The 14,054-nt window shown below is 41.4% G+C and overlaps 2 protein-coding genes across 3 annotated transcripts in view; one reads left to right on the top strand and one right to left on the bottom strand.

Moving 5' to 3' along the window:
* Nucleotides 1-5,473: 5,473 nt before the first annotated feature.
* On the bottom strand, nucleotides 5,474-13,542 carry LOC121335534 (trichohyalin-like). 2 transcript variants are annotated; one of them, XR_005952586.1, is made up of 8 exons: nucleotides 13,242-13,541; nucleotides 12,332-12,488; nucleotides 11,207-11,346; nucleotides 10,745-10,937; nucleotides 10,018-10,182; nucleotides 9,309-9,415; nucleotides 8,413-8,609; nucleotides 5,474-5,872 (listed from the first exon to the last, which is right to left on the bottom strand). XR_005952586.1 is itself a non-coding variant. In XM_041403796.1 (7 exons), the coding sequence occupies exons 1-6, from the start codon at nucleotides 13,337-13,339 to the stop codon at nucleotides 9,314-9,316; spliced, it is 855 nt and encodes a 284-aa protein (XP_041259730.1). In that variant the 5' UTR covers nucleotides 13,340-13,542; the 3' UTR covers nucleotides 5,474-5,872; nucleotides 9,309-9,313. The 2 variants fall into 2 exon arrangements, 1 of the variants encoding a protein (XP_041259730.1); XM_041403796.1 differs by lacking the exon at nucleotides 8,413-8,609 and having other exon boundaries at nucleotides 13,242-13,542.
* A 164-nt stretch (nucleotides 13,543-13,706) lies between these two features.
* SSB (small RNA binding exonuclease protection factor La) overlaps nucleotides 13,707-14,054 on the top strand; it is a 29,554-nt gene continuing 29,206 nt past the window's right edge. Inside the window, exon 1 of the mRNA XM_041403795.1 lies at nucleotides 13,707-13,718. The gene's annotated coding sequence lies outside the window, so the exon portion shown is untranslated. The remainder of the gene's footprint in view (nucleotides 13,719-14,054) is intronic.

A 14,054-nucleotide genomic window follows, 5' to 3' on the forward strand; every position in this document is an offset into this window, starting at 1 on the left:
ATTGTGTTAGTTTTTATTGTAATCACAAAGTGAATTAATTTAAGTAAATCTTTCTTTGTGCTTCTGTCACTGCCAGCAGTAGAATTCATTCATGTAGTAAAGCAGTCATCTGTGTTTAGGAGTTATTTCTTTGTCCTAAAAAAATTTTTTAAGTGCTCATCAGCATGCCTTTTTTCCCTGTAACCTCTCCATTCCGTGCTTTCATGTTGTCTACTGCAGAAATGAATGCTTCAGACTACCCTGCCTCAGTTGCCTAATTAGTGGATGCACAGAGATGAAACAGATTACCAGAATTTACAGTGGGATCAGATAAGAAACCAGGAAATCCTTCCAACGTTGTTTCTTAACAAGTCCATGAGAAAACTCTTGCAGTTCTCCAGTACTGGTTTTTGGAGTAGTTGAAACAGAATTTCAAGTAATGTTTTAAAACATGCTCTTATTTTTTTTTTTAAACTGAAATTTGCTTTCTTCCTTGTTTCCCCTCATTCTAAAGAATGTAACTGTGAATTCCTTCTCATTCTCTACTGTCCCTCAAACCAATTCCTTCCCTTTTCTGCTTTCCTCTCCTGCCTCTAGGTCCCACCCCAGTTTGTATTTCACCACTACACCTTCACGTGGAAGAGAAGGAGTTTGGCTTGTGCTGCTGCAGCAGTGCCCCCATATGTGCAGTCCCCAAAGAGCAGCTGGTATGTGGTGACTCAGTGCAGTGGTCTGAAGGATAGATTTGGTAGAAATCCCAACGCTCCAGTCCATGAAACTATTCACATCTATGACTGGCAAATCTTGAAAGTCGTAAAGGGAAGTGACAAGCATTAATCCTAAACTGTGTCAAAGCAAAATAATATTGTTTAAATTTTTGCCAAATCTTTCACTAGATGAAACAACTCACTTTTACTGTCTTGGTAATAAGTTTGTTAACATTTTCACTTCGTGATCAGTGTTTGTTTACAGCAGATTAGGAGAAATGCCAAAGCTTGCTTGATCTTGTGATCCTGACATTTGTTATTCTAAAGAAAAATTGTTGTGTCTTGAAAGCAAAAGAAAACCTAGGATTGTGAGCAAGATAAGCAGTGTTTTCCAAGGAAGAAAACTACAAGTGTGTAGAGTGACTTTTTAGCAGAATAGTTACTGGAGCTGCTTTGGCTGTCAAGTACTTTTTTACTTTTTTGCTGTGTTTTAGAAACATCTCCTATGGATTTTGCATTTTGGTGGTCATTTTACGCAGAAGGTTTAAAAATGTTCCTGGTCCACCTGTGGGTGAATGACACAGCAGTTACTTAAGAGAAATCAGAGGAGTGAGCCGAAAAGCTTAGTGGATCTCTGAACTTTGTAGAACTTTGGAGAAGTTGTAGTCCTACTTTGGGGGACTGTAGTAAGAGTAAGGGTAGGAAGTTAGACTTCAGAAAATTGTGTGGCATCTTAACCATGCATTTATAATGTGCTATGCATGCCATGTGCTTCAGAGTCTCATTTAAAAACTGTTTGCAATGTTGTTTCATTATTTTAAATAGAGCTGACACATGAGCAAGCTATTGCTGAAGAAATTTATTTGCGCTACTGAGAATATTCTTGCCAATATCACTGAAGCTTGTATAAGCATGTAAACACAACAATCCGCAACTATACTGACTCTGCTGTAGAAGAAGAGGGGAAAATACAGGCAGTCAGCAATACAGCAATCCATAGAATATATTTTTTTAATTGTGTTTAGTTTAGAATGTCAAAATGGATATTAAATCCAATTGTAGTTTGCAGTTGTAGCTATTTCTTTTAAAATACGCACTTGCATACCCTTTTGTATGGACTTTGTTACATTTCAGAAAATTATTTGCGCAACTTAAATGGACTTTAATTCTTTCACAGCACATTAAAAATTCATCTGAGTTGGTGGCACAAAGCCCATTTTCTTTTTTGTAACGTACTTGGGTCTTGTTTAAAAGCTGGCTACACTAAATTGCAGGTGGTGGGATACAGTTGCCTGTGTTGTATTCGGTGGTAAATTGGGTTAGTGCTGAGCACTTTCTTTAAACAGAAACACAACTGCAATCTTTTACAAGGGAAGGTTTGCTAGATTTGCGCTTTTCTTTATCAAATTGAAAATTGAGAATGTTGCTTAAGAACTTGGGACTAAAGCCCAATCCCAGGGACAGCAAGATGTCCCCAAGCACTGGTCAGTTCTTGCTGCCTTGTCAGGAGGCACTGAGTGTTGCTCTTGCAGTCCTGAGCCTGTTTATTCCCTCAGTGACAGAGCTTTCCTGTTCTCAGCCTCACAGCAGTCACCTTGTGCTGTAGACACAGTATAGCTCAGTGCCATCTTCGACATCTGTGTCAGGTCATTCTTGGCCTGTGGCTCAGAGGACTGGTTTGGAAGAATTTAAGTGTTCCAGAGGCAGTAAAAACAATGCTTGTGATCTTTCGCTGTGAATGCGGGAAAAAAGTAGAATGCAGCTTTTTCTGCTGGTGCCCCAGAACTGACTTTATTCCTGGGAATTAATGAACCCCAATACACAATGTAAAGTGAGGGCAGGGATTACTGATTAACTTTGTAAGTGTATGTTCAAGTGTCCATACAGGTTTGAAATAACTTCCAGAGATTAGACATGCTTTCTCTGTTGTATCTACAATAGATATTATGCTGAGATTTTACTAATACCATGCAACATAAAGATACCTGGAATGCTAAATTTGTAACTGACATTGGCTTTCCAAACTTTGTTAGAAACAGACTGTTTATGCTGGATTCTCTGGGTACTGCCATCAACTCAGAAGCAGAAATTCTTGCTGAGGATGGATAGATAGAATGTGCAGTTATGTAGACACTATTACCCGTAAAAAATGTGTTGCTGTCTGCTAATTCTTTAACACAGCCATAGTGTTTCAGTTGTTGTTTGTTTCAGCTGGTTGTTTTTAAGAAAGCAAAAAGGCAATGGTTACATTTTAATGCTTTGTTCTATTTGGTTCTTAGAATTTTAGCCTGAAACTTTGCACTTTGTATTTGAAATTCCAGACTACAGGCTTTTCTTGCAGTGTTCTTTGTCAGATGCGTTGAAGAATTTGCAGTGATCCCCAATAATGTCTGATTTGTAATAGTGTCAGCCTGGCAAATGGATTTTAGGTTAATGTAAACAAAAGAAAGCAGTCCTTTAGCTGCCTTTTCTGGAACTGTTGATTTATTGAAGCAAATAAAGTATTTTTGGAAACACCTCTGGGGGCATAGTAGACTCATTGTTTTTCTGATAAGCAAAAATGTATATTCCTGCTTTTAGGACTTTCCTTGTAAAAGAAAACCTAAAGATATACATACTATGCTTCTATAAAAGCAGCAGCCATGAAAGTGTTCTTTTTGGAGGGATTGTTAATTTCCTTTTGGTGTTTTGAAGGGGTTTTTTTGTGCAGGGGGGGCATGGTTGGCCACATTTCTAGAGTCGATGTAATGGAAATGTAAAGAACTGTTATGTACCTTCCCTTTGCTGAAAATAGTCATTTTCATAATGCAGTATTTAACTAAACTATTAAAGAAAATGCATATCAAAAAGTCTGTGAACTGCATTTTGCAAAATTTGAATTTACTGCAGTTCTGCAATTGCCTAGCAGAAAACTTTAGCTTTCCATTTTGGTGCTTGTGTACTTTTAGTTTAACTCCTACTTCTCACCCTTGAACAATTCATGTCATTAGGAACGCTGTTGCAACAAAACCTTTTCGTGTAAAGGCCAAAAGTAATGTTCATCTGTTTGTTTTTAAGTATCATATGAAAATAAGTTGTTTAATTCTAGTATGAAATTTCACAAAAGGAATAGCAGTAATAAAATATATAAAAAAAGTGATGAGTGTTGATAGTAAAACTAGATAAAAGTAAAGGTATATTTTGTGAAAATATTATTAAATCAGTATCTTTCCTTAAACAGTTGTTGTTCAAATAAAACTAATAGGGCAGTTAACATGCATAAGTTCAGAGGAGAAATCTTGAACTGCTGAATATGCATATGATTGGTTTTAAATTTATATTTGTACTCATGGAAGTTCTAAGACATTAAAAGGAGTAAATAAGCTGAATTAATGCAGCACTCTGATTTTGAATTTAAATTTTGCAGTATGTAAAGCACTTCAGGAAACTTGCTATTTTTAGCAGGAAGTTAGACATGGCTACATACCCCCATTGTAAAAGGTAATCTCTATGTGGCTTCAGCCACAGCTACTATTGGAAAGAGTGATTGAAAAGATTGGAAAGAATTTAGGCATACTAAATTCTGAGCAATGGTAGGAGGAACTAGCTGATAGCTGGGTTCCTTCAGCTAAAATAATTGTTAATTATACCAGCAGTATTGTGCATGCAGTATTTATCAAAGTATTTTGTAATTAATCATAGTCTTTTGGACATTTTGTAATTTATAGTTCATAACAGGGAAAATTATCTAGTTGTAAGCTGGGAGAATGAATTCTTGATTTGAAATGTACAAAATTGTGTACTAAAATACTTCTCAGAAATAAATGCTTTTTTTACTTATTTGTTAGAGTATTCCATGTCTGCCACATGTGCTTCTTGCAATATTAGCATCTTCTGCATTTAGAGAAATAATTGTTTCTAAGTCATATGTTGCAACCTGTGCTTGTAAATTCACAGAGTATTCCAAGCTGGTCCTACAAGAATCATCAGGTCAGCTCTTAGGTGAGTGGACCATACAGGATCAAACCCATGAGCTCAGCGTTTTTAGCACCATGCTCTGACCAAGTGAGCTCATCTCAGGGTAAATGTGCTTGGCCGACCTCCAGCCTTCTGACGTGCTGATGCTTGGAGTACAGATTTACAAGGCAGAGTGATTTGATCTCAGGTTATTACCTCCTCAGTTAAACCAAGATCGATAATTTTTTACTGAAGATGTGAAGTTAGATTTGTTACATTAGATGATAGTGTCAAACAGTAGATGCAATGTGTTAATTTCTATGACCAAATACCAAATGACAGTCTATTAGTTTGTATTGTGGCATATAAAATGCAGCCATGTAATGAAGCTGACCCAGTGTCTAATTGCAAACTCTGCTTGTTGCCAACTATGGTCTTTTACTTGAAAAAATACAAGTCTTTGTATGTGTGTCTAAATGTGAAGCAGAATAGTTTTCACTAGTTGCAGAAGAAATTTCTGTTCAATATGAACATAAATGGAATGAGCACAGCTTACAGTCAAGTTTATAACTGACTGAAAAAGCAACTTTCAATCAAAAAGTCACCTACAGCAGTATCGCAGCCTGGCTGGTTGGCAGCAGAGTGCTTAGGAGACAACAGGAAAGTGTTTTTCCCATTTGGTGTTGTCAGGGTAGGTGGAGTGGTAGATACAGTCTTGCTGCCAACATCTTCCATAAAGGATTAAAGGACTCAGACAATGCCACAAGATCTCAAGATCCTGTTTCTACCTTCGGTTGCAGTCTCCAAAGTAAAAGTAAGTAGAAAACTCTCACAAATAAAAGGTACAGTCAACATGGATTTTATTCTTACAGACAGATGTACCCAATTCTATTTGCTCAGTAAGATTTTTCTTTTTTTCAAAACAGAAGGTCTGAGTTAAGCCTGGAGGCCCAGCAATATTCAAGTACAGTACAGATGAACTGATAGTTTACCTTTGGTTGTTACCTCTTGACTTTCTGAAAAGAATCTACTGCTTTGTTCCATAATAAAATTAGTTACAGTGCAGTTGCAAGCTATGGCACTTATTTCTTGAGCTTGAGTTATAGGCAGGTTATAGCAAATAGCGTGTCTTGTAACTTGGTCCACAGTTAGCTTCTGCTCTTGGGCACTGATTGGTTTTGCAGGCACACAGAACTTGGAAGGAGTGAGTGGCTAGCTTCTTACTCCTTTGTAGATGCTTCTGTAGTTTTCTGAAGAAAAAAGAAACAGTTTAAGTGTATAATTAGTAGCTTCTATTAATTGTATATGCACTGAGAGATTGTAGCTGAAACTAATGCAGAAATACTTAGAAGCTTTACCAAAGATGGTTCCAAACTTTGCCCTTGTCCACTGTGCCAACTGTTGGAATTTTTTTTGGTCTGCTCATTAACACACTTCACTAGATGTTACTTTTTCTTTCTAATCTTTGCTTATTTTCCTTTTACACAGAAAAGGAGTCAGACCAGATGCTACTCCTTGTGGGGGGGTGTGTGTGCAATTACTATGTTAACAGAGATGCAGTGTTGAATTTTACTGGACCTGCAGTTCTGATGTTCCAGCCCTTCAGTACCCAAGAGAATAGTTAATTTCTCTGGCTATTGTATTGAAGCTGAGGAAATCTACAGAAAAACAAAGCACTGTGCTGGTTTATACAAAACAGTGTCAGCAAGCTACAAACAGCTCTGCTTTAAGACTGCTTGTTAGAGATTGGTTTACCAGATCAGAGGCCAGATTTGAATCATTCATGTATTCACTTAAATATCTAATAATATCAAAGCCATGATATACCAAAACAAAAAGAAATTTAGCTTAAAGTGGTGGGAATGTAGTAGTATGAAAGCAATGACTTCACAGATTACAAGCTTGACAAAGCCTATACCACAACTTATTCTAAACAGAAAGAAATTAAGAAAACATCTCATATGGTCCTCTCTAATCTCTCACCTTCACCTCTCTCCACCATCTTAGCTTTCACTGATTATGGGGATTTTTGCATGCTATTTTGAGGTGGTGAATTTTCTATCTCTCAGAAATACACTGCCTGAATGGGAAGGAAGATTAGTATGAGAAACAAGGATGCACTGCCAGAACAAGGAAGATTACAGACTAGTTAGAGCACTCTTCCATTCAAAAGATAACAGGAAGGCCTAAGTTAATAACAGACATTTGAAAGAATTTAACTGTTGAAACAGAGTAAATTATTTGACCTGACAAGGAAGCTTTGAAATTTTTTTTTTTTTTCTTTTTCAGAAGTATGGAGCAGGTCTGTATTGGGATGTGAAAATGTTCATCCTTGATAGTCCCATATTGCCAGCTCTTCTGTTCATGGGCCATTTGTTTCCAGGTATGTATCTTCTTCAAACTTCCTCAGAGCTAACTGGTAACAAAGACTCATGCGAAAAGACTTTGCACAGACCTAGTAACTCCAGCCTGGAACACTACCTAACAGTAAAGAGCTGCAGTTATTGAATTCAAATTCCCTTAGGATATAAGGCATTTTAGAGAGCTGTTCTCTTCCATTTCCTAGGGAGGAGTTGTATTAGATCCATGAGAACAGTACTCTTGTATGTGTACTGCCACACAGGTGTGAGTTGAAATACTCATGGGAATACCATGTTAGACACTGGAGGCCCACATGTTCAAACTAAAGTTGCTGTTCTATTTCCAGAATTGGATCACAAGTGTGGAAAAAATGTAGTTGGATTTAAGGTCTCTGTTTCAGTCCCTCTGAGGATTGCCTTGCATTTCTAAGGTCTTGGTCTTCAAATAAGGCTAATATCTGTCATGACTCTCACCTGCTGCAATGTCCTGTAGCAGAACAATATCTGAGAGGATGCTTTTTTGAACAAAACCAATCATTAAAATTTACTAGTCAAATTCTTTCTCAAAGCATTTTCTGACTTGCTAGCTATTATTTAAAACTTTATAGAATAATTTAGATTGGAGGAGACCTTTAAGATCAAGTTCAGCTGTTAACCCAGTACTGAAGTCCAACCCTAGCTAATCCATGTCCCTAAACACCATGAACACATCTAAATACCTTTGGGAATGGTGACTCCAGCTAATAACTAACACAAGAGTGGCCCTAGGCATTAAGTGAGAGGTACCTCTCAATCAGTAGACTCTTCCAGGTCAACAATTCCCCTTCTTATCAGCTGCAGTTCATCTCCCTGTATTTTAATCTCCCTATCTTTAAATGGCAGCTGAAAAGGACTCTGTTGAGCAGCTAGACCAGTCTCCTGCTTACACAGGACACCTTTTACCAGCAACGTTCCACTACCTCTGGCCATTCTGATCTAGTGTCATCATACTATGCTTTACAGAGGTTTTACAGAAAATTACTAACTAGAATTAGTTATTTAAAACAAGCATACAAAGTATGTACATCTCAGAGTCAAGAGAATAAATTGAGATCGTGGTTGCTGCTGGATTTTTTTTCATGCTGAATTTGGGTAACTAAATCTATATTTAGCCAACATGCTTTAAAAATACACAGAATTCCCACTTTATTCTAGGTGTACTGAAACGAAGAGTTGTTTTCTGGTACTAGAGTTTACTGGGTTTGATGAGTTTTCAGTAGATGTTCAAAGTAAAAGAAGTAGAAGCCTGATGGAAGCAGGCTGTCGACTTCAAATGTAGACGTACGTAATCTGCAGAACAGGACATTTCTGGAAGCTGAGTAGGAAATGAGGCTGCAATCCACCTTGTTTCTTGCTGCTGTAGAAGTAGACTAAAAACCCATTTAACTCACCAATTGCATAGTAGTGAGCATGTGCAAATTTGCACTTAAGGATGCATTTGGAGCATTAGCGAGCTCTGCAGGTTTCAGCACCACTCCTGCTGTAGTCAGTACTTCTTAAGGCTCCAGCTTCTGCCATCAAAAGGCTTTTATAAAAGTTTCCATTCTTTCTGCTTGCTGCAAAGAAGCTTGATGTAATAAAATGAGCACTGGCTCAGAGAGAAGGGAAATAAATTTTTCATTAGTGAATGAAGGAAAAAAGTACTGAGGGACAATTTCACGAGTTAATTGTCATGTTTCTTTTTGTAGTATGTAATTTTCAAAATTAACTACTCCAAGATAATTGGAGAGAACTGTGTGGCTTTTAGTTGATAGTGCAGCAATGTTGGTCTTTTACTTTAGGTCAGAAGTGAGGTTTTGAAACAAGTCTTCATGTTTCTATTTACTGTGCTTTGGTTCACATTACAGAATAATGAGCCATGCTAATTGACACGGGTAAAGACTCAGCTCCACCCAGCCATGTTCTTCTATCCAAAAAGAATGCAGCCACCCAGACCACAGCAGGACTGACCAAGACAATAAAAGTCTGTGCTGGCCCTGAGGAGAGTTCTTGGCCCTGCCCTCAGGCAGAGCTATGAGGGCCAAAGCAGGCTCTAAAAGTCGTGGCAAAATACCAAATATTTTCTCAGTCCTGAGCAAGCTGGGAGCTCATATACAAGGCAAGAAAGCATTGCATCAACCATCTTCACCCACCCGCCCCCCAGTTTTTACTGTTTTTAATACTTCAGATTATCCACTCCACCATTCTTGCAGTTGTCCTAATTAGGAAGCCCACATCTTGTTCCTTCCTTGAATGTTTGGAGAGAATAGAAGTTACATCCAGTAATGGCACTGATTCAGTTACTCACTGCCTTTATCTCCGAAATGCTCGATCCCGATGAAAAGCAGCCTCTCTCTGAGCATCACAGGCCAAGTCTGCTTGCTTTTCCTGCTCTTTTCTTGCCTGCTTTTCAGCCTGATGAAGAAAAGGGAATAACAAAGCTTAGTATTTTGTTCTCAACATCACCATTCTGTAAAGCTGAGAGAGGGTCAAAGTTTACAGAGGGTTTATGGCATCCTTAGCTGAAACTTGGCACCTATCATCCCTCCCCACTTCTCTCCCCAGAAAGGGTAGATGAAATAGCTGAGTGAACATCAGCATTAGCTGCTGCTCTTTGGTGACCTGCCCACAAGATGCAAGAGGACAGCAGTGCATAGTTGAAAAAATGTCATAACGGCACAGGAGAGGATGTGACTGGTCCTTATTGATCTCTTATTACCAGCCCTCACAGTAATCCTCCCTGACTCACATGGGCCAAGTCCACCTGGAAGAGGCTTCTGTTCTACTGCTCTAAGAGGAGGCCCATTAACCTCTGAAATGTGTATTGTGCATTGTCAAGTTTTCAGCAGTAACCTTCTCATTCCACAAAAGATGTACATCACACCCACAGCAACCTTTCTCTCTCTCTCTGTCTCCCTCCCTCCCCCTTGTCTCTTCTGCCCAAGAGGTCTAGGACTATGGATTTATAAGTATGCTTCTTTCTGAAGGGATTGACAGTATACAGTTCTTCTGTTCACCATTTGCTGGAGCTGAAATTTCTGTACTTCCATGCTTGCATCACGCTGTCTTTGTTTCTTGGCTTTTTCCATTTCCAAGTAGACGTCGTTTTCTGCCATCCACTGATTACGATCCTTCTTACCCTCTTCTTTTTCCTCTCTCTTCTTTTCCTCTTTGAAATTCATCTGTAGTTTACAAAACACGCAAAAGTTAAGCAAGGAGCTGGCCTGCTAAGCTTCAAGTTGTATCTCTCTCCAGTAGCAGCCCTGAATCATTATCACCCTGATAAGCACGGTCACTGTGGCTGGCCAGTGTCCAAGGCCAGCGCTTTCAGCAGCCCTGGCAGAGGTGCACCCAACACAGAAGGGAGAAAGGGAGAGGGGCTCCAGGAGAGGTGTCAGCAGGCTTGCTGAAGCCTGCTGATGCATGGCACCAGAGTCACCAGCTGTGGCCTGGGCCAGGCTCCTCAGCTAGGGTAAGCAGTGTAGAGTTTGCACAAATTACAAACAATTACAGAGCCTTCCCAGTCTAATTTTTTTGAAGAGAGGATCACCATATATGCTGGTGATAATCCTTTTCTTAAGGATTTAATTCTAAAACTCTAGATGATAAATGAAAAGCAACTGGTGAGAACCTGCATGTGTGTCTCACTCCAGATGACTGTGCTAGAAACTGGCATTTCCAAACCCTATTCCTATGTACAAGTATATGACAGAAAGAGGAACAAGGACAGCCCTCCTTTCTTACCGCAGTGACTCTGTTTTCTTCAATGGATTCCAGAGCAGCCGTTTTTTTCATTTCTTTCTCTTTACTTTTTATTTGGTACTCAACTTCTACCTCTGCAGCTCCTCTAGCAAGACGATCATCTTCAATCTTAAATTTCTCATTCATCTGTGCATCTAATTTTTCAAAAGCTTTGTCCTTTTGCTTCTCTATCATCCTGCAGGAGAACATGAGCTACTGTGACATCTGCTCAGATTACCAGAGGTAATTGCTACCTGTTGCTTCTAATAACACCAGCGATTCTACCTCCACCCCACCATTTACTACTGGAACTGGTAGGCATTTTTTCTGCACTTCCTACTCCAAGTTTTAATTACAGAAAACTTGCATCAAAGTTTTGATCTTGCTGATATAACAACTGAGAATACCGTTTGTCACGAAATTGCAAGTTTGAATCTTAACACTGAAAATTATCCCTGGACCCACCTGTTAGTCTCTGCATTTTTTTCTCTTGTCAGATCAGCCATCATTTCTTTTCCTTTAATATAAGCCTCAATCTGATCATCATCTTTGTCTTCTTTTTGTTTCTCTTCAGCTTTAAGTATTTTCTTTTCAGCTACATATTCCTGTTTAAATGGAAAACTGTGTTTATTTTCACGTAGAACTAAATTTTGGAAACATGAACTAAAACAAATCCTAGCAAATACTTTAGGCTAGCCAGTAATAAGGAGTTATTTACATCAGTGAAGAAGCTACAGAAGATAGAAACCCAGAGATAAAAGAATTTTTATTATCTACTTATCACAAACCACAGCAGAAGTAAAATTAGTATGTGGTTGCGGCTCCAGGATTATAGCATCTTTATATTCTCTCCTCTACATTCCCAGTGGCTCCAACTGTACTGCTGCCATCCTGTGTATCATTCATATGGTGCAAACTCTGAAGGGCTGAACAATAAGTCTGCAGACCATCAAAATAAGGCATTTTGTAATGACTTAGAAATGGCTCTTGTACAGCTTGGCAGTATGTGTAGCTTTTGTTGCACGTACAAGGTTGGGGGGAAATTTGTGTACTTGGGATGAGGAGTATGGAAGGAAAAAAAGCAACTAGGGTTTTAGTGGGAATTCTCTCCTTTTACTCCCTCACATGGTAATGAATCATCACAGTACCTCTACTTCAGTTTCCCTGCCCAAGCAGGTATTGGCGGGAAAACAGTATGTGTGGTAAGTAGGTCATCACCAAGTTTATAAGATATTGTCAGACTCAGGCTATTCCCTCTCCCTAACAAAGAAAAATGTACTTAAAACAGAGCAAGTACATGGAACCTAAATCCAGTTCTCAAGTCAGCAAGGACAATCTCCTTGCTGACTCTAGCAGACTTTTCCATTGTAAACCAGTCCAAGCTCAGGTGCCGCATTAAAACTTCCAAGAGGTCTTTCTCAAAAGAGGAAAGACATGACCTGCAACTGGCAGGGTAGGCATTTGATCCCGGGCTACTAAAGCTGTCCGCAAACCCTGTGACCCATAATCCTATTTATCTGTGGGCTGAGTCCAGGCATCACAGTCAAGATGAAATACATATTTTGAACTGTCTGCTTTCCTGCTACTTACATGATGCTGCCTCCGTAATTCAACTTTTTTCTCCTGATCCTTTTCTTTATCTCTCTGAATTTCCTGTTGGTACAATTGGCTTGATCGCTGTATGCATTCCCCTTCTCGTCTCTTTTCCAGCTTAGCCAGATCTGCTTGATCCCTGTGCTCCTGTATTCTGAATCAGAAAAGGGAAGTGAATAAATGAGCTAGGGACAGCATGAAGTAATAATGAACAGATATAGATTACGCACATCTATGGGTACTTATCAGCAAAAAACTCTGATACTTCGAATTAAACTATCGGTGATCAAAACCAGAATAAATTTCTATAAGCTAGCACCAAATTGTTTGGCCGAAGCTCAGTTCCAGTCTGAAGGCACTAGGGAAGTCTATACTAGCAAAAGTGAGCATGAACATGTTAGACTGGATTTGATTTGCCTGTTTTATTGTTATCCCACTCCCTGTACAACCTCTGCCTTTTCCAGCAAGCAGTCTTGTAAGCAGTGCCACAGCACCGTGCAAGACACGGCCATGATGCCCATGCCAGCTGCAAGGGTGAAGGCTTCTAGGCAGGGAGAAGCAGCAATAGTGAGGCAAGCCACTTGCTCTCGGTGCCAGAATTGAAACAGTCTTGTTGGATGTGTTGGGATAGACATAACCCCTGACAGCAAGAGACGTTTCTGAAGCTGGAGAACAGAATCACAGAGGGTGGGGAAATGTCCATCTGACCACGAGGTGAGGATGATCTAAAACCCTCGTTCACAAGCTGTGAGTCACGGAGCCCCGGGCACGGAACGCGGGTCAGCGCCCAAGGGCCGCCCCTTTCGGCGGGCTCTGCAGCCGGGACCCGCCCGGGCCGGGCTTCCCACGGTAAAGTTTTTAACCCAAACCCTCTGGCCCCACTCCCTAGCCCCGCCGCCGGACTCACTGCGCCAGCTGCTCCTGGGCCACGGCCCGGCGGCTCAGGTAGCGGCCGCGCTCCACCTCCGCCTCCTGTCGAATGGCGTCCGGCCCATCGCGGTCCATCGTCGATCTTCTTTGTCGCCTCTGTGCAGACGGAACGTCTGCCGAAGGACAAGCAGGGATCCTCACCGACGGCTCTGCTTCCCGGGAAATGGGGGCTCCTTCTCCCGCTCCGCTCAAAGGCGGTGGCCACAAGATCGTTCCGGCGCCGAGGCGGGAATGGCACCCGAGTGGGCGGCGGGCGCTGTGTCGTGAGAGATGGAGCAGCGCCGCGCCCAGCCCGGCCCCGCCCCGGGGAGCTGCGGGCGGGCGGCGTCCGGTCCGTCACACGGAGCGAGGGGAGGGGCGGGGAGTGAGCTGCCATCCCCCAGCCCCGGAGGCCGGCCCATCCGCCGAAGCCGGTTCCTGAACATCTGGTTTCCCCGCGGAGCGTCCGTGCCCGGTAAGAGGCTGAAATGGCCCCTCCGCCTCTGTCCTTCTGCTCCGGCCGCGATCCGCTCCCTCCGGTTCGCCGGGGCCGCGGCCGTGGCGCTCGGCCTGGCTCCGTGCGCTGCCGCGCCTCGCAGGAACCTTCGCCCCGCCAGGCCTGCCTGTTGTCGGGGCCCGGAGCCTTTGGCGGCCCTGGGAGCTGGATGAGGAGGTCGGTTCTCCTTCCAGGAATTCATCCCTTGCCTTGCCTGGAAAAGACGCCTCGAGGAGGTGGCTGCTGCGCCCGGGAAGGACGGCACCCACCTTACACCCAGCGTTTGTACAGTGTAGGGGAGGTAAAGCCAGTTCT

Source organism: Onychostruthus taczanowskii, unplaced genomic scaffold (genome assembly GCF_017590055.1).
Source record: "Onychostruthus taczanowskii isolate IOZ18803 unplaced genomic scaffold, ASM1759005v1 scaffold20, whole genome shotgun sequence".
In the NCBI taxonomy this organism is placed as follows: domain Eukaryota; kingdom Metazoa; phylum Chordata; class Aves; order Passeriformes; family Passeridae; genus Onychostruthus; species Onychostruthus taczanowskii.

Coding starts and splice junctions, on each gene's coding strand:
- LOC121335534 (XM_041403796.1), bottom strand. CDS start 13,339: ATGGACCGCGATGGGCCGGACGCCATTCGACAGGAGGCGGAGGTGGAG. Junction 11,347..12,331: donor AATTACGGAGGCAGCATCAT/GTAAGTAGCAGG, acceptor CCATTTAAACAG/GAATATGTAGCTGAAAAGAA. Junction 10,938..11,206: donor AAAAATGCAGAGACTAACAG/GTGGGTCCAGGG, acceptor GTTCTCCTGCAG/GATGATAGAGAAGCAAAAGG.